This window comes from Lolium perenne, chromosome 2 (assembly GCF_019359855.2).
Source record: "Lolium perenne isolate Kyuss_39 chromosome 2, Kyuss_2.0, whole genome shotgun sequence".
Taxonomy (NCBI): Eukaryota; Viridiplantae; Streptophyta; class Magnoliopsida; order Poales; family Poaceae; genus Lolium; species Lolium perenne.
In genome coordinates, this window is record NC_067245.2 from 191250519 (window position 1) to 191270282 (window position 19764).

General features: G+C 39.8%; 2 protein-coding genes across 2 annotated transcripts; one reads left to right on the forward strand and one right to left on the reverse strand.

The window, feature by feature from the left end:
• Window positions 1-224: 224 nt before the first annotated feature.
• LOC127324199 (uncharacterized) lies at window positions 225-2857 on the reverse strand. Its single transcript, XM_051352195.2, has 5 exons — window positions 2842-2857; window positions 2653-2731; window positions 1754-2101; window positions 820-1675; window positions 225-739 (listed from the first exon to the last, which is right to left on the reverse strand). The coding sequence occupies exons 1-5, from the start codon at window positions 2855-2857 to the stop codon at window positions 548-550; spliced, it is 1491 nt and encodes a 496-aa protein (XP_051208155.1). The 3' UTR covers window positions 225-547.
• A 4881-nt stretch (window positions 2858-7738) lies between these two features.
• On the forward strand, window positions 7739-18924 carry LOC127324195 (protein MICRORCHIDIA 4). Its single transcript, XM_051352191.1, has 20 exons — window positions 7739-8132; window positions 9017-9094; window positions 9251-9285; window positions 9369-9447; window positions 10154-10246; window positions 10364-10448; window positions 11055-11130; window positions 11330-11458; window positions 11764-11862; window positions 11945-12046; window positions 12619-12777; window positions 12874-12969; window positions 13289-13340; window positions 13413-13524; window positions 13660-13727; window positions 15465-15832; window positions 16712-16806; window positions 17613-17688; window positions 18319-18441; window positions 18529-18924. The coding sequence occupies exons 1-20, from the start codon at window positions 7754-7756 to the stop codon at window positions 18595-18597; spliced, it is 2373 nt and encodes a 790-aa protein (XP_051208151.1). The 5' UTR covers window positions 7739-7753; the 3' UTR covers window positions 18598-18924.
• Window positions 18925-19764: the final 840 nt, after the last annotated feature.

A 19764-nucleotide genomic window follows, 5' to 3' on the forward strand; every position in this document is an offset into this window, starting at 1 on the left:
GTAAGGCGGCGCGGCCAGGGCCTGGGCCGCGCCGGCCACCCTCCTGGGCCCACCGAGCCTCCTCCGGCGACTCTCGGGTGTTCGGAAGCTTCGTGGAAAAATAGGATCTTTGGGCGTTGATTTCGTCCGATTCCGAGAATATTTTCTTACTAGGATTTACGAAACCAAAAAGCAGAAAACGAGAACCGCCCTTCGGCATCTCGTCAATAGGTTAGTTCTAGAAAATGCATATATATGACATAAAGTGTGCATAAAACATGTAGATATCATCAATAATGTGGCATGGAACATAAGAAATTATCGATACGTCGGAGACGTATCACACGCCGAGATATGGTCTGCAACCATAGAGAAACCCATCAACACATGCACGCAAGGCAACAAACATCCTAGTGAACCTATGCTTGTCTTCTCCATCCTTCTCGAACTCAATGTCCACTATGCTCCCCGGATTTGTCCTCTCCAACTCAACTTTGAAGCTAAAAGCATCCTCAAAGCTAGCATCCCAATCTCCTTGGAGCTTCTTTAGAGCCATTTCTTTTCCATCCTAGACAACCCAGTTTGATATCTTGATTTTGTATTTCTCTTCTAATTTCTTCCGAAGCTCAGTAGGCCCGATGGTAGCATCCTTTGACAGCCACTCCATTACCCTGTCACATACCCAATGGTTATTTGCCATGCAATTCTTCTCCACTGTCCCTGTGCTTTCACAATTGTGTTCCCTTGGCATCTTCTTTATCTACATTAATAAATACAAATCAGAACCATGTTATACAACAAATATGAAAAAATAAATATATTGAAGCTAACACTGCATACCTGCCAAGTCCTGCCATCTGAAAGTTGGCTTGCATGTATCCTCCACTTGCACCTCTTAGCTTTGCAGTGTCCCCTGTACCTTGTTGCTTCAGAATATGGAGCTGCAATTTCATATTCACCCTTTACTACATATTGCCTAATAGCCTTCTTGAACGATTTACCATCTTCAAATGTGACACTGACTTCAATTTTGGGGTTCTCAAAATCAGTCACATGGACAATGGTCTCACATCCAACCATGTCATCCACAACAAGGTCATCTTGAAATGAGTCATCAGAATCATGCCCATCATCTAAGATACATTTATCGGAGTCGGAGAGCAACTCTTTGTATACACATTCATCATCTACACCAACGTACTCAACATCTGCATCAACCCAATCATCAAAAACAGGTGGTTCCTCGCTGCTGGAAGACTCATGCTCACTATGAATAGAGTCATTTTCATTGTCAGTAGGCTTCTGCTGTTGCTGCTTATCAGTTTGATTTAGAGGGGCTGCTAGGTGTGGCCCACAAACAGCTGTACTGATATCCCCTTTGCAAACAATAGATACCATTATAGGAAGCCTCCTTTCATCCCAATACATATCTATCGCAGTCGATAACGAAGTGTCATGGTTGATTTCTGCAAAAGAATTGCTAATTTTATCCCAAAAAGTGATTAACAGCTTCTGATTGAGCCCATGTTTTATTTCTTCATCAAGTTCTTCACTGAAATCTTTGAAATTGACACAATCTCTGTCTAGAACTTTCAACGCGTTCCTAGTTGAATGCCAATTTTTTGCACCATCATCACCAACTTCAGCATACGCACACACACGGACATCAATTCTAGTAGCTGAACTATTGTCCATCCTATGCAAATTAATAGGACATGAATTAGATACTATGCTAGTTCACATCTAATTGGGAAAGGAATGGGGCAGAAAATACCCGTGAGGAACCCAGGATAAACTGCCATCCATGGCCATTGGTAGAGACTTGCTTGCTGCGGCCGAGAACGACAGGTGGAGGTCCAGCGGAGAACGCGCAGTACCTGACTTCGGGTGGGGCGGCACTTTGCCACACCGGTCGACGGAGGTGGCGGTCGAGGGAGGCGGCGGACGAGGGAGGCGGCAGACGATGGGGGCGGCGAACGAGGGAGGATTGCGGACAAGGGAGGCGGCCTTGCCGGCGTTGAAGACGGCGGCTGCCTTGCCAGCGTTGGGGAAGGAGGAGGCTTTGCCGGTGTCGGGGACGGCGGCGGCGGGACGACAACTGCTAGGGATCCTGATCGTGCAGCTTCATCCCTGGGAGATGGAGAAGAAAACGATTGGGGAAAAATATATACTGGGCATATTTTCTAAAGGGGCAAATGGTAATTTCAGTTGAGAAAATCAAAGTTTCCATTTTGGGCAATACGTGTGTTTCAGCAAACGTACCATTAAATTATGATGGTACTCAGCAAACACAAGTTTTAGTGGTGTGTTTAGGCAAATGACTAGAAATAACGGTGTGTCCTAGCCAATTTTCCCTATAAATAATAATTCTATAAAAAAAACGCGCACGGCATAATATACCATCTCTGTGACTCGATCCGTCTATAGTTGTACAGTATCAATCAAATATACTACTTGCAAATAAATTGCAGGTTCAGTCGTGACTCGTGAGCTTGCCCTTCTGTGGTTAGAATTAATTGTACCGTGGCGGGGAGACAGATGGAAAGCTTTAAAACCATAGCCCTCCCAATTTCAAACCTAGAGTGAACAGATTATTTAGCACAAAAAATGCAGAAAGATAATTTGCGGCAGTGGATCTGCCATTTGCGGAAATTACAGACTTACAGGGTTCACAAATTCACTATACGTACAGTTATCTGCAACACGGTGGTGAACTTGGTTGTCTGTATTTCCTCGACAACAGTGATGTACCCTTGTATACCGAAAGCAGTTAACGATTCAACTGGAATGTGGATGATATAGTCATACGTCGTCGCCGGCTTTAGGGCTGCGTTGATCCTCGCAATACAAAAGGCGGCACACCTGGCAGAATCTTCATGGTCTCGCACATGTACGGTGCTCGACAACGACTTTCGGTTCTCTGATCCAACAGAGAGTGCGGAAGTAGATCTTTTGGATGGGAACACCAGCATGATGACAACGTGCTGGGGTGGAGTCAATTCCCACGTGCGCAGTTCTATGAGGAGCTGCGTGCGCGAAGAAAACTAGAGAGAGAGGGGAGGCACATGGGAAGGAGAGAAGCTCTCCTCGAATTGTGTGCTCCCTCCCACATGTACCCCACCTTATATAAGGGGAGGGGTGGCCGGCCAAAAGTGGGGGAGGCGGTGCCCAAGGTGGGCCGCACACCCAACCCGACCAAAACTAGAGACAGAGGGGCCCATTAAAGGTTGGTTGCACCTTTTTAATTAAATAAATTATATATTTTTAATAATAGTTATTGTAATTGATAATACATATTTTTTAAAATTCCCTTGTGATCTGAAACACCTTTTGAACCACTCTGAACATCCTTCAGATTCACACATAACTTTTCTGATTCTCTCTTCTTTATTCTCCGGTGTTTCCAATGATACCAAAATCATCTCTAAGCTTCACCGAACCCTTAAGTGTGTTAGCATACGGTTCAAGAATCATCAGCGGGGCATGGATGCCCACAATGACCCATGCACATTCCACGAGTATATACTGTTTGAACCATAAACGTCAAGTTCTATTCCCTTTGTTTTTTCGATACTAAGCTTGTCCGAGATCTGATTGTCGGTATCATGATACCTAGTTCAATCTCCTTACCGACAAGTGCTATTTAACTCATTCATGTGATATTCCGTCCTCATAACCTAGTCATACGATGCGCAACTTTATGGATGTAATCTCACCAAGTGGGCCTAGAGTATCTTTCCGTCACGCGGAAGAACAAATCCTGATATTGGTACGTATGCCTCAACCTACCCCTTCGGAATACCTGATAAACACCTATATGATCACCCTGTTATGGTGTGACTATTGATGCAGTCAAGGCAACCTCTAGTGATAGTGATTACATATGATATCACAATGTAAGGAGTAGATTACTACGCTTTCATAATTATCGCAATGATGAACTTTGTGACTCGATCATGTTTTAATACTTATATATATTGGGTATGTCCATCATATCTTTCACTCAATGATATGATTCCATTGTCAATTTATATAAATGTCCATGATCGGAAAATCTCGATCATCTGTTGACAAATGAGCTAGCTCGCACATAGGTTCACTAGGGACTCAATTTTTTTACATAACACACATGTACCAATGTTTTAGATTCATACAATTATAGCATGGCATAAAAATTCTTACAAACTAAGGAGATATAATAATAAACAATCTTTATTGTTTGCCTCTAGGGCACATCTCCAACAAATTAAGCTTCATGGTAGAATTGTTGCAGATATCAACATATTTTTGGATAGGTTAGTGAGCTTCTTTTCCCTCACTCAACCGATAGTTCTAGTCGGCCATATATTTATTGAAAATTCTGTTGTCTGCATTATTTAGATTATTGTGCTTCTTTTGCTCTTGCTTAGTCGACCTACCTACTTGAGAGGCGTCATGATATAAAAAGTACGCACATGTGTTGCATTTCTTTGTGCATAGGTATGTCATTGGTTGTACCTAAATGTGCTTCTTTGTAGGAATGTCTCCTTTGGCATGCCTTTTCACAGGGATCTAACCCTTCGTGGTTTGTCACTAACAGTTAGAATCGTGATGAAGAGGAGGATGCAGAGATGGAGATGGCTTTGGGGAAGAAGAGAGGGAGCAGCAAGCTTCCTCTCTCGTGCCGCCACACACTGTGTCGTCACCACAAGAATGACTGGGGGCTTCCGGGAGCAGCACAGCCCACCGTGAGCTTTACATACACCGCATTGGACCTCTGTTTTAAATAGCTGGCTATAGCCCAGCTGTAGCCCAACTATAGCCTTTCCGGAGGCCTCCGACTATGGCTATGACCTTCGTAGGCTAAAATAAGAATAGCCGCTAATAGCCCAGCTATATTGATTTAGCCCCAATTTAGCCCTTTAGCCACTATGCTTCTCGCTCGGCGGCTAAAAAATCATGGACCCAAATTTTCATGCGTGCCTTTATTTTGCATCCAAAATCAACCACACGGCTAACCTCACTTCCCCCTTCTCCCTTGTGTTGGTGCTAGCTAGTGTACATAGCGTTTTTGCACACAGGTGCATATGCTCCTGATTTTTGAAATGCATTTTAAACCTATTTCAAAATGTCATTTTTTGGCAAGTGTCTTGGGTACATATTGATGTTATATGTTCTCATAAAGCTGTTTCACGCAAAAAATGATATCTTTGGTGTTGTATGTAAACAAGACAAAATTTGGTGCTAAGAAAAGGCTCTTAATGAGGCATTTATTTATCTGTTTTACACAAGACACAAAATAAGTCGGTTATCCACGAAACTTGGTGTGTGTACATACAATATAAATATGTGCGAGCCAGATTTTTGTTCGGTTTTTTTACACTTTAAAATATTTTTTACGGTGGCAGGAGCATATGCACTTGGGATCAAATATGAATTTCCGCTAGTTAATGTTGTAGTACGTGGATAGAACTTCTGGGTATTCATATCTCGTATTCTCTTATTTGACTATGTGAATTAGTTATGATCTTTAAATTTTTGATATATACACAAATATATGTTACCCAAATTTCGTATTTATCAAAACCTCTATATGGACTTAGCCCGCTATAGCCCGGCTATAGCCTTTCATAACTTCTAATAGTGCCACGGCTAAATGCAATAAGCCGCTATTTTAAACCATGCATTGGACGCTCTGGACGTTTTGGGCGCATGCTAAGCCTTTGCACATACATCTGCTGCAAAGCAAAATCCTCTTATGTAATAGATAAACAAGTTTAGACTGAATGCATGCTCTTTCCCAATTCATATTTGCTGATTTTGATGGAACATATAAATATTTGTGTACGTGAAGGGTGTGGTGATCAATTTTGTTCATAAGGAGAACATCTTCGTGCTAAGAGATATTAAGCAATTCTACAGCAAGCAGATTGATACATGGGCAATGAATGTCTCGGATCTGATTTGAGCATATGAGAGAGGAGATCATTGATCATCTTGTTTTGGCAGGACTTTTTGTCGTGGCCATATACCTGTGTTGATGGTAACTGAACAGAGGTGTGAATCACCATGACCGAAATAGTTTCGGGTCCCAACATGAGTTATTTAATAGATGGGCATATATATTTCCATGTTCATGTACCATTAGCACTTCACATAATACCATTACTATTAATTTTCATACCATCGGTTCCAGAAAACAGCCTTCATAGCTATGAGCGTCACTGGAATACAAGGTCTTGACTGAATCTATTGCATTCTTTGATAAAACGGAACAAATTTCTTGAAGATCTCTCTAGGTTAGTTCTTTGTGCAACCTATTGTCAATTGGAGAAATTATGCAGCTATGGTTTGCCTATAACTGAATATTTTCTTATATAAGATTAGAGAAGTCACCATTGCTATACATTGCGATGTTGCTACCATATTAATTGCAACACACTTTCCCATTCTGTTCTGATTGTCACTGCTACCTGTTTAGAACTTATGAGTTCTCTGATCAGAAATTTATGAAATCCAGTGGTTGCCTAACCATAAGGACAAACTATGTATTGAAGGGGTTGAAATTTTAGCCGATGGGGCTGAGTCCAAATAGAAACAACATCCTGGTTGGTTACCCAATATCACGGGGCTACAAATCGTATATGTGATTATATGAAAAAAAATGCTTAATAGGTTTCCTTATACTTTAGAAATAGCATTTATGTTTGAAATTTTACCTAATTGTGACATGTTGATAATCTATTCTTGTGTGGACCTTGAACCTGCACCTTTTTTTGTGTGTGTTCTGATTTGGCCTAATGTAGCTAGATGGCCTTTTACATGGGAGCTCAGCATTCCATTTCGTCCCTCCCCATGCCCATCAAAGTTTGATATGTTTGACTCTAGGATGATTTCGATATTTATTTATACACCACGTAAGAGATTTTCTTTGTCTCTTTAATTTGTTAAAGATGTCAGTACAACCATAGAAAAATATTATTATTATTATATTCTTGTGTTGGTGTTGAGACCAAGTTATGTGTTATCCTTCAGGGTGTTCATCGATGATTGATGTTTATATTTTGACATATTTTTGTGCTTACAAATTTTGTTACATGTGGCAACACACGTGCATTTTACTAGTGTTTATATATATTGTTGTGTACTCTTGAAAATATTATGTATTACTAATTTTTCGTTGATCAGGTTTTCGATTGTTGTATCGTGGATATTTAAAAATATTCATCAAAACGAAATCCGAGGAACACGTGTCTGGACACGTGTCCCTAGAATCTTGTAGTCCCTCTGTCCATACAACATGTCAAAAAAATTCTCTAATTTTGGAGACATTATTTAATAATATGTAAATACAAACTTCCAATATGTTTCATGCCATGGTGGGAATATAATATATGTTAACAACTACTATATGGAAATGCCACTACCAGCCAAGCACATAGATGTGCTCCATTTGCTGCCAAGTGGAGGAGGTGATTTCCAGCTGCACGCCGCATGGCAACACCGTCACTGACTACTCATGTCACACCCATTTTAATCGGCACATCCCTCTTAAATTTACTCGCCAAGTTACTAGGCATAGACTGACAGGTGGCCACCACGTGGAGCTAAACTCTCCTGGGCCCAGCTGTCACAGACAGCGCTGAAGTCACGTACCATCCCGATGATGGGGTCACAGGTCAGCACTGCAGATAAAGCCCACTCGCCGATGAAAAGGCCCAAAAAAAAAGACGACAAATTTATGAGCAAAGGAAAGCAGATTTTACGGAGCAGTCCCTCTCCGCCGATTCCGCACATGAAGCCACGCGTGGTGAAAACCGAAGCGCCCGAGGACCGCCCCGCGCCGCCGCCGCCGCCGGCGACCGCCGCGGCCCGCGGCGGCGGCGGATCGGCCGCCCCCCCGCAGCTGATCGAGCTCAGCAGCAGCGACTCCGACTCCGACGCCGGCGCCGGCTCCAAGAGGGCGCGCCTGGCGGCGGAGGGCAGCGGCGGAGGGAAGCGCGCTAGGGTTTCCGCGGCGCCCGCGGACGTGCCGCCGGGCTTCCTCGATCTGCTGCCCGCGCCCCCCACGCCCACGCCCTCGCCGCCGCCCTCGAGGACCGCCACCAAGCAGTTCTGGAAGGCCGGGGACTACGACGGGAAGCCCGCCGGGGATGGGGAGCCGCCGCCTTCTGGTATGTGTTTATTTGTTTATTTTCATCTCACCGTCTCGTGTGAAGCCGCTGCCTCTTCTCATTTCTTCATTTGCGGTTGGCTGTTGCTGTTTTCCCTTTCTTGTTATTTTCTGTATTCATTCGTTCGTGCCCAAGGTCGATTCCTGCACGAATGCTTCAGGAATCTGAGCTGTTTGCTTCTTTACCTCACGCAATCTGTGACCTGAGATTCCTACAACAATTAATGTGCGTTTATAATGGAGTAGTATAACATCAAGGCAGCAATAAACCCTTCCCTCATGAATGTCAGCTACGAGTGGATCCTTGTAAGAATGGGAATCACTTTCGGCAAGACCAAGACTACTTTTAGCAGAGCAAATGCTTGATGCGCCTGTCCATGATTACATTGTAAATTACTATTTCTTACTGCTTCCAGAGTATTCTGGCTGGCTTATGTTTATAGATGAATGCCAACATCCTTGAACAATGGACTTATAATGAACTAATGTACCATATACTGTACATCCATATAGTTTTGTGCCGGTACTCCCCAAATCAAACGCATTAATTGTGTGAAGTGATAAACAGAATATACTCCTAATTGTACGGATTGTAAAGGTTCTCATCTCAATCATGTACATGTTACAACTCCAGACTGTTTTTGTGGACTTCCTAAGAAAAGATAGCAATTCAGTTGGTATATCTGTTATTATCTTACAAAGTTATCTGTTTCGGTTGGGTTGAGCTTTGTCGAGTGGAAGGAAACAAATTCCTTGGACACTTTTTACCTTTTCCCTTCACTTTTAAAAATGTTAACATGCATGGTCGTATCGTAGTCTTTATATGTCTAATTTATTTGATTCGTACATATGTGTTATTTGTATCTTCTCACCTACTTATTTCAGCATCTGGTCTGGAACATGTCCGTGTACATCCTAAATTCTTGCACTCAAATGCGACAAGCCACAAGTGGGCGCTAGGGGGTATGGCCTTCATCTTCAGCTCACCTTGTTCCTATCTTGTTTCTTCACATGAATGCTGAATCAGACGCACCAATCAGCAATGCACTGTTTGTTCGTATCATCCTCCAATCTTTGGTCATGTCAATTGGCTAATATGTACTTTTGTTGATGTTACAGCTTTGGCTGAGCTTCTGGACAACTCGCTCGATGAAGTAAGCTAGAGAAGATATAAGTTGTTATTATAGTTTGTCCAATCAAATCCATGTATTTTACTGATCAGCTGTTTTCTTTTTAGGTTAGAAATGGAGCTACCTTTGTGAATATTGACATGTTAGAGAACAGTAAAGACAAAACAAGAATGCTCCTTGTCGAAGGTGCAAAGATTTCTGTCCACTTACATTATTATATCACTGATGATGACATATACTTTGGTTCTTGTTACCTGAGTAGAAAAAGTATTGATAATAAGAATAAGTTTACTTAAATCAAGTTACCAAAAGAAACATGTCCCGCTGAACTTTTGCTAGAACTGAACATTAACTTGTATGCCAACTTAACGCTTGTTTAAACTAAGAGAAAACTGCCTGACCATCCCAAACAATTATTACTGTCTCACTTAAGTATGTTGTATAGAATATCACCATGCAAGATTCTTTTTACCTTTATCTCGAAATTAATTTGCTGTATACTTGTATCTACATGGCATGTTATACGGATTATCACTATGCAAGATTCTTGCATAGGATGTCCTTGTTTATCATGTCATCATATGTTAAATACATGACATTCTATGCTATGCTACATTTTCCTTTACCATTTATTTGATCGACGAACCAGATTTAGGTTAGAGAAGTTACGAAATAAAATCTAATGGAATAAATAGTCAGACAACCTTACAGGTTCATATGACTCTTATTACATCAGCTCCTGTATCAATACGATTCAGTTAATGAGCTAATGTTATTTCTACTTTATTGTGCATTAGCTTGATAGGATAGGAAGTTTACAATGGAACTACGAATGGGTAGCGGTGACAGAATTCTACATACTTACACTGGTATTTTTTATACTATTGCCTAGATAATGGTGGTGGAATGGACCCTGATAAATTGCGGCAGTGCATGTCCTTGGGTTATTCAGCCAAGAGCCAAGTTGCAAATACCATCGGACAATGTAAGTTGGAAGAGTAAATTATCTTTAATATATTCAGTTGATACATCAAAGTTATATTTTAGTATGTGGGTAAAACTATGAAGCATTCAATTCCCTTTCTTTGCTGCTGTCTTTCAGATGGAAATGGTTTCAAGACAAGTACAATGAGACTTGGTGCTGATGTTCTAGTCTTCTCCCGTAGTCGTGGAGAAAAAGGCAAAAGGTTGTGTTGCACTGTATCTTCAGTCTTGACCATCACAGTAGGAACTATCACTAGAAGATGGTTGTTACCATGAGTATTGTGCAACATCTCCGAATAACCAAAGTATCTTTGGGTAGAGAGTTACGTAGATACTTTATATTTGTGGTAATGTGATCCACTAGAAATTAATCAGATCTGTTCAATTTAGATACCAGATAAAAATCAATATTTCCTGGTGTTAGTGTTTAGACATAGCCATATATATATATCTAAATGCAACTGCAATGCAAGACTTCCTTGTTGTGTTGTTCCCTCATCACTCGAAGTGTTAAGCATATTGACTACTAAAATTTGTAATACTAGCATACTATGATGCGAATCATCGGTTAAAATTTTGTCTTGGAAATGGTGAGAAGTTAAAATAAGACTGAATTGGAAGAAAGGATGGAGTAGATGTGTATATCACAGTGAGATGACATAGCTTGTGATTTAGCAATTAGGATTCTCGTAATATACTATGTATAACATTGTAAATTAGTCCCAGTTATAAAAATTACTTTATGTTCCTATACATTTGTTATTTTCCTTACCAAGAAACTGAGACTTTTCTTTTTTATTGACATGAAGGCCTACACAAAGCATTGGCATGCTATCCTATACCTTTCTGAGGAGCACCGGTAAAGAGGATATTGTTGTTCCAATGGTAAGACCATTTCTTATTCAAAATGTTTAGTCTAATGTATCATGTACGTTTTAACGTCTTCTTAAGAATGCTTATTTAAAAAATGAGTTATGTTTATTGGTTGCAGTTTTTTATGAAGATTAATTAACTGGAAATCTATTACATCAAGTGTTTAATGTCTTCATTCTAAATTTGCCAATTGTTTGTGGAAACTTTGCAGATTGATTATCAAAAAAATGAGCTGAATTGGACAAGACAGCTGCGGAGTACATTTACTGATTGGAATACAAGCCTACAGACTATCATTGCATGGTCGCCCTATAGAACTGAAGCAGAATTACTTGAACAGGTATAGCTTATGATGCATCACATACGTATTTTGACACAACGACCGACACCCTATTTTTCACGATTTGTGTCACAAAACCAAAAAAATCGTCAAATAGCTGTCAATTTAAAATCGAAAACTCTTAATATGCTTGCTGACAAGCAGAACATCATCAAATTTGGTATGTCTGATGAGTTTTGTGCAAGGATACTAAGACTATATATGTTTTACTTTCCTTCTAATATAGAAAACATACATCATGGCATATTTTGTGCAATGATACTAAGATTATCTGTGTTAAAAGTTTCTGTACACTACTTTTGCAGTTTAGTTCTATAAAGGAACAGGGGACTCGAGTTATCATTTACAATCTTTGGGAAGATGACCAAGGAGATTTGGAGCTTGATTTTGATGCTGATGTAAATGTAAGTTTTAACAACTAACACTGTGCCACCATGTTTTAGTTAATCAGTAAACTACGGTTTCTAATGATATTTGGGAGGACAGGATATTCAACTCAGAGGTGGTAACCGTGATGAGAAGAATATCGAGATGGCAAAGCGTTTTCCAAACTCCAAGCACTTCCTCACATATAGGCATTCATTGAGGGTGAGCTCACAGTGATCTGTTGAAATGACTTATGGTTTATATGTATTATTATGATGTTACTCGAATTGTGAGAACTTTGTTTTAGGCCATTGTAGTATCTCAGTTTTCAGATTGACCAATATCTGATAGGAGATAATTGCATTGGAACGTTTGGGATTTTGATAGCAGATTCTGAAATAATTTTTTTTTTTTGTAATTGCATTGAAACGTTTGTGACCTCGGGTCCCAGGGCATTGTTGATGTACTGACAAAACTGATAAGTGATAACTGCTGCTTGCTATGAAACTGGATAGAAATAGCTACTCTCGGTAGGAGCTGAATCTTTTAAATCTCATCTAGATTACCTCGTGAGCTTGCTGAGCTGTTGATTTGTGTGATTTTTGTGAAGTACCTAATGCTTGTAAAGGCTCTCTTGCAACATAGAAATTGCTCCGTTCACGGCTTTCTCTTGTGTTAGAGACTAGAACCTATACCTCAGTGAATTATTTTGATTATGTTCCTACTTTATTCTTTTGCTAGTATGTGATGCTATACGTGCTGCTGAGTATGACTTGTGTAATCTCCATGTGCAGAGTTATGCATCTATCTTGTATCTTAGAGTTCCAGATGCTTTCCAAATGATATTACGTGGAAAAGAGATTGAGCACCATAACATTGTGACTGACATGATGCTGAAGAAAGAGGTTACATACAGGCCGGTTGCAACTAATGGACTTCCAAAAGATTCAAATGTAGTAGACTATAACCTCTTTAGACTTTTTTTTCCCGAATACTGATGATCTATCAGTAGATCATTACTCACCAAAATTTGATCTTCTGCATCCCAGATGGTAGCTGATGTGACAATTGGCTTTGTAAAAGATGCAAAACATCATGTTGACGTCCAAGGGTTTAACGTATATCACAGGAACCGTCTGATAAAGGTCCCTTTCTATGTGTATTTTTTTTCTTGATTGAGATCATATAAGTTCATCTCTTTTTCAATTGTTGTTTTATCAGACTTCTATTATTTGTCACATATTAACTGCTGGTGGGTCTCGTAGATCATACTTTTATGCTTGATTAGCAGCCGATGTTTCTTCCTTTGTGTTGTTACTGTTAGTCTGTTCATTTTCATTGGTTGGTCTTAGATACGTTATTGACCTTTATGAACCCCTTAGAAAGTATTCTTGCTCTAGGGCTTTTAAGTTTATATTGGTGGATTGTTTTATCATCACATAATATTTTATTTGTTTCTTCTAGCCTTTCTGGAGAGTGTGGACTGCTGCCGGAAGTGGTGGGCGTGGTGTTATTGGTAGGTGGCTCTGGTCTTTTGATATCTTTTCTGTCTGTTAGCAGCTCGAGAAATAATAATTTTAATCTGCAGGTGTACTTGAGGCTAACTTCATAGAGCCAGCTCATGATAAGCAGGACTTTGAGCGCACAACTCTTCTAGCAAGACTTGAAGCACGTTTAATTCAAATGCAGAAGGATTACTGGTTTGTTACTTTGTTTTATTACCATTCTCTTGATTGTTAATTGGTATAGCGACAGTTTCATTGTGGCTTACAAATTAGTTCAAAGTATGCTTATAATTTTCAGTTTTTCACTCATCTCACCCTTCTCTCTCATAGGTCAGGAAATGCTCATAGGATCGGATATGTTGGGGCACGCTCTTTCCGAAGTTCTGAAACAGGAGAAGGTAATGGAATGATCTGATTTATGATCAGCTCTTGGAATGATCAGCTGTTGTATTAACTTTGGGTATATTAGCTATTCTGAATTTCTTATATTTACTATCATAAGAGTTATCAAAATATCAAAGTACTAGTATAATACTATGCAGGGCTGGTGTGTCATCGTGAATAGCTTTATAACCTAACTAATTTGATTTTCTAATCAGCTATGACCCACATGTCGGATAATATACAAAATTGTTGATCTTAGATAAATTAGCATGCAATTAGCATTGCAGAGACAAAATTAAGACGTGTTAACCTAAATTGGCATGCACTTAGCATCATTTAGGACAGTAGAGCTTCACACATTATTGATAACCTGGCTTTGATGTTGAGGGTTGTTTAGTCCTGCATACCTGCCATACCTGCATCGTCCGTGTGCTTCCGCAGGTATGTGCTAATACTGCAATTTGCAGTCGCGGCAATTGCTGCCGATGCAGGCACGTCCCCAGACATGTCTACTTGCATTCTGACCAGGGTTCTTTTCATTGTACCTCTTCTAGTGTGTGGTAGCATTAGGAGGGCCATGCTGGCCATGATCATGTTGCAAAGACAGCACATTGCTCATGCTCTTATCAAAGCAGATAACCCAGTACTACAATAATTGCAAAAAAAAGGTGAATTACAGAGACTCATTTGCGTACATTGTTACTTCCCATTGTCAGTTAAACCCAAATACCTGTATAGGGTTTCTGACTGCTCTCGTAGATGAGAAAACCCCAATGCCAGCAGCCCAGCACTAGGGGCTACGTGCGTATTCCATCTGTATAGATATTTAACACCACCAGTGAGTTGGCAATTCCAATAGGGTTCTGAGTATTTTCATCAACAAAAGGATATTCGATACCATAACGGGCCTATTGGGCAGGTACTTGATTCATTAAAAGATCTTGTTCCCAGCCATAGTTTACATATGTGGTGGTGTAAACCACATGCTGAAAGGGCTCTAAATATTGGAGATCTTACACTTCAAAATCCAAAAGTACCCCCAAGGCTGTTAGGGGGTACCTTACTAAAGCTCTGAATGATTGATCTTTGTCCTCTTTAATCGCTGTCTTCTGTTTCATCCATGATTAACCAACCAAATCGGATGATGCAATGCACAGAGTATCATGAGCATTTGTATTTTGAATGTGTATTGCACATTGTGTAAACTGATATACTAATCTCCTTGCCCAAGATGCACGATTAAGAAAGTTTCATTTGTGTTAACAAGCATGCAATAAAAAATCTCAACTTTGGGCACTGATATAATTTTTAAAATTTACATTGGGCATTTTAATATGATAAAAATGATTTTTCTGTGAAGTTTGTTTTCATAATATGATGCTATAAAGTATTTTCCGCTAATTGTTATTACGTCTGCTCTGTAATATCTCTCTGTCATGTATACACCAAGAAGGCTAAAAAATTCATTCATACTTTATGGAATCTGACCGGGACATCTAAAATAGTAGTAAGGCCATCTAACAGTGACATGCATGGTCCAATCCATTGGTAGTTTGTGTAGTTGCAAGGGAGGAATAAAAGCGATTTTATGCCAAAGTTATATGTATAAGACGATGCTAGTGTCCAAATCATAGAATTGGCTGCATTTTTTTATAGCGCAAACAAGGTGGCGGTACCATAACTTCAGTACTTATTATCTCTTCAGGTACTTATCTATTTTCTTGATCAATGCTGCCTTTTTACTTTGGCAGAAAACTCTCCTGAAGGCCCGCTAGGACCGCAATCATCACCTGGTCATTCTGGGAAAGGCTATCCAAAACAGCGCAACACTGGTAAAGGATCTAGTAAAACGAACAGGAAATTAAGCACACCTTATAGTATTCAGCAAGCTGAGAAGTCTGCTAGGACTAAGCGATCCACAAAATCAATACTGCATGGGCTATCAGACACAAGTGATGACAGTGATTCTGAGTTCGTTGGCACGCCGTCATTGAGGTCAAAAGCTCATATCCTGAATGCACATAGAAAATATTTCCAGAATGGAAATACTAGTATGGCAACACCTCCGTCCAATGGATCAGCTGAAAAAGAGAGAAGCATAACAAAATCTCAGTTGGTGGTAATTCTTCTTGTGCTGGCGTTTCTAGTGTTAACTTCTATTTTCTTGGGTCTGCATTTGTTTACATGAGTTACCGGATCATGTTATGCTACAGTGACTTTCTTACTCCATCGACACTACACTGCCTTTTCCTCCATAATCATGCACACAGCTCTGATAAACGTGCTTCTGTTACAATACTTAATACTGCTTATCATCTTTATTACTCTGTGATCTATGGTATTTCTTTTCAGCATTTATTTCTGTTTGATTTGTGAAGGAAATGTGGGTTTTCTTTTGGAGTTGGTTATTTGCACTGAACAGTTAGTGTTGGGGCTGATAATCTTGGGTGGTCCATTTTTCTCACTGGTAATAGCATTGTAGTAGAATTTCTGCTATTCAGGCTGGATGACAAATCTGGAATGAGCACTAGCTACCATAATAGTAAACACGTCAAACTAGAGTTATTAAGTGAAATGGTTGTTTGCAGATTGACCTTCAAAATTACATGTAATACACCTGTTACCTGCATGCTTCAGTTGTTTTGTAATTACTGTTGCATGATGTAGTTATATGCTTCCATTTTTCACTGGCCCTGAAAATTACATTGGTTACCTGTTTTATGTAGAATGCTCATGTGCCATTTGCATGCTACAGTTTTTTGTAGTTATTGTTGTATAATGTGAATATATGCTTCAGTATATTGCATGTGGATGTTGATGATCTTATTTTTTTTTCAAGAGTTTTTTTTATCTTAATTTGCATGTGGAGTATATCTTAAACATGTTTGCTCCAGTTTTGGCTTCCTTTTATTTCTGTTGGGTTTCATATCTAGTCTACTCCAACTTGCTTGGGAAAAAGGCTTTGATGTTGTTGTTGTAAAATATGTTTGCTCCACAGGAACAAAATGCAGGAAGTAATGGTGATGAACATTCCATTGATGATCTTGAAACTATCAAGCAATTGAGGGAGGAAAACTCATCTTTAAAGGAAAGGTAAATATCAGCAGGGTTTGGCTACTTCTCATGTTATCATTAGAGGGCCAGTAGTGCAATAATAGTTCCTCGATGTGTACAACTTTATGATAATATTTGAGAATCGGTGAAACCGATGTTGAGAACTAAGAATGCTTCTGACTGTCATTTTCTTGCGGCACTTCATGTTATGCAACTGCTGAGGGAGTGGGCCTACCTTTTCATAAGTATTTTTAAGGATTCACTGGCTAACATCAGCAACAAGAACTAGAATCTGGACTCTAGACAGCATACTGGAATTGAAATACAAGACAACAGAAAATGGATCTTCATTACTTACCTTTTGTGATGTCGAAACAAGAAGAGCACTGTCTATTTATAGAGAAGATTAAGACGATGATTTAGTAATTTAATCTGTTCTGCAAAAAACGGTAGAAATTTAATTTCGTTAGACATACTTACAAAATAAATTTAAGGAAAGTGTAAAGTGGTCAGTTTAAGTGTACATAATATGAGATAGAATGGTCTGTCTAATTCTACGCTGGAACTTTTAATTTAAGGAAATTTGGCTGGCCTCGCTTTTAGTGTTCAAGTTTATGTGAACGTGGTATTTTGCTGTCATGGTTTCTGCAAGTATCTCTACTTGCAACCCTTACTACTCTCTCCGTCCCATAAATGATGCCTTAGATTTTTCTATATTTTGATGTATTTAGACACTACAAATTTAGACAAATATAAGACATCCTTTATGGGATGGAGGGAGTATGATACGGAGTACATCTTTTCTAGAGATTGCAATAAGATGCCATATGCTGCTCTTCTGTCAGGTTATCGAGTGTGGAAGAGTCAATGTCACAAGAGCTGATTATGGAACAGGACAAGATCAAATCTTTGACAGAGAGGGTACGAGCTTATGTCTTGTCACATGTAAACCTAGTGTTTGAACTGTCTGCTACTTATGCAACGCATGTTGTTGCCATCTTTGTTTCCAATTTATGTGGAACATCTTGATGCTGTTATGTTGCAGTAGTTATGATTTTTTCTCCAATAAATACAAACTATTTAAATAATCTAATACTAGTGCAGACAACCATACAAATCATTTTGTGTTACCACTGGCAGCTGGACAAGAGTTTTCTGTTGCAACTCTTAGCACTACTCCGCCTAATGTTGTATTTTATTCTACTTGCTTAATCCTCCAGTACATTTAGATCTTTTTAGTTTGCTTGATTAATACATTTACTGTTTTGTCTTCCACTGGGGGAATCCTAAATTCCCAGTCCATTTTTTGTTCATTAGTTCTTTTTTTTGTGTGTGTTTGATGAGTACCTGTCTAGGATTATGAGATGCTATCTGTGACTTGCTACATCAACCAATTGCCCAGTCTTATGTATTATCTCAATCCATGGCATGACAAATGGTTACACTTGATGCTTCTATAAACAAGCATACTTAACATGTTCCTGTATTCCCCATAGGAATGCATTCTGGTCTATTAGTTTATATTATCAGGCTCTAACCTTCATTTTCCAGGTGGAGGATTTGGAGAGACAACTTGAAACTGCAAATAAGGAACAAGAAGCACTGATCGATATCTTTTCAGAAGAAAGAAGTCGGCGGGACGAAGAGGAGGAAAATCTAAAAGAGAAGCTAAAGGTGAGTTGAGACAAATCACTCCTCTGTTTACCACATTGCAGTACCATATGATCTCATCTCCCAGTATGCTTGGTCTTTCTTTGGCAGGAAGCATCTTCCACCATACAAGAGTTGCTGGAGAAATTGAATGCTGCCAAGAAAGGTCAAAAGGTGTGAGAAAATAAGCAACGTTGCCACGGCCTCACTAACCAGAGAGACTTCAGTTTCATGTAGTCACGCCCTGGGGCATTGCTGTTGCCTTTCCCAAATCTGTAGGTTTAATAGGGCCGCAGCTCGTTTCCATGTTCACACCTTCACTTAAAAGTTTAAGGTGTTAGTTCTATTCCTTTTTCTGTTTAGAGTTGAGATGCTAGGTGCGTCATCTCGTCCAAGATAAGCCACGAACGTTGTATATAGGCATGAGATGACCTCTAGATTCAATGTAAATTAGAGTAACCACTTAGTTATTTCACTGAGATGTCCATAATGTATGTCTGTATCAAATAGTAGATGCCAATTGACAAGGTATCGATTTGTCAATGCCTACAAGTGCGTACAAGTTGTAGGCTAGGGTTTTGCTGGAAGTAGAGGGCAAGTAGATCTTGAGGGTTTCAGCCGGAAAAGTACTCGACTGCTTATGAAAACTAACTAGGGTTGCGTGAACAATGATTCGATTCTCTCTTTGTCCCTCGACTCCCCCTTATATAGGAGGCGGAGCCGAGGGTTTCGTATTACACAAGTTTTACAGATTCCGGGAGACTCTTCGAATCTAACCCGTAAAGTTACAAATCTCTTTATTCCTAATATAACTCTATCTTTCCTTAACAACTAATTGAGCTTTCAATCTTCATATTCTTCGACTTCAGGGCCTTCAGTAAACCCTGGGTACCTTCTTCGGCAGGGATGCCTATGTCAGTATCCCTTGAATTGAGAATCAGGAAAAATCTCCAACTTCACAATTATCATATAACTTCTTCGAGTTAACATATCTTTAATAGAACAATCATATATTGTACAGGGATAACGGTAATTGGGGCTAGTTCATCTGACGGATCAGATACTAGTTAACTGCTCTTGTGGCAATCCGCAAAAACCTACTTCAAGATCACGTCTCTGGACATGATCTCGGGATACTGGCGTAACTCGAGATGTGCCGCTTAAGGTCTTACCAGATGCCGAGTTCCAGTCATGTTTTATCGGGTACCTAACGCGTCCGTTAGGATTTTTCTTCGTATCTGTTGATACGGGAAAAAGTAGCAAACCGCCGTCAGAGACGGTGCCACGCCGCACAGGATGGATCCGGGGACTTACCTTCGCAAAGTTTTGCGGCATTCAGAGATTATT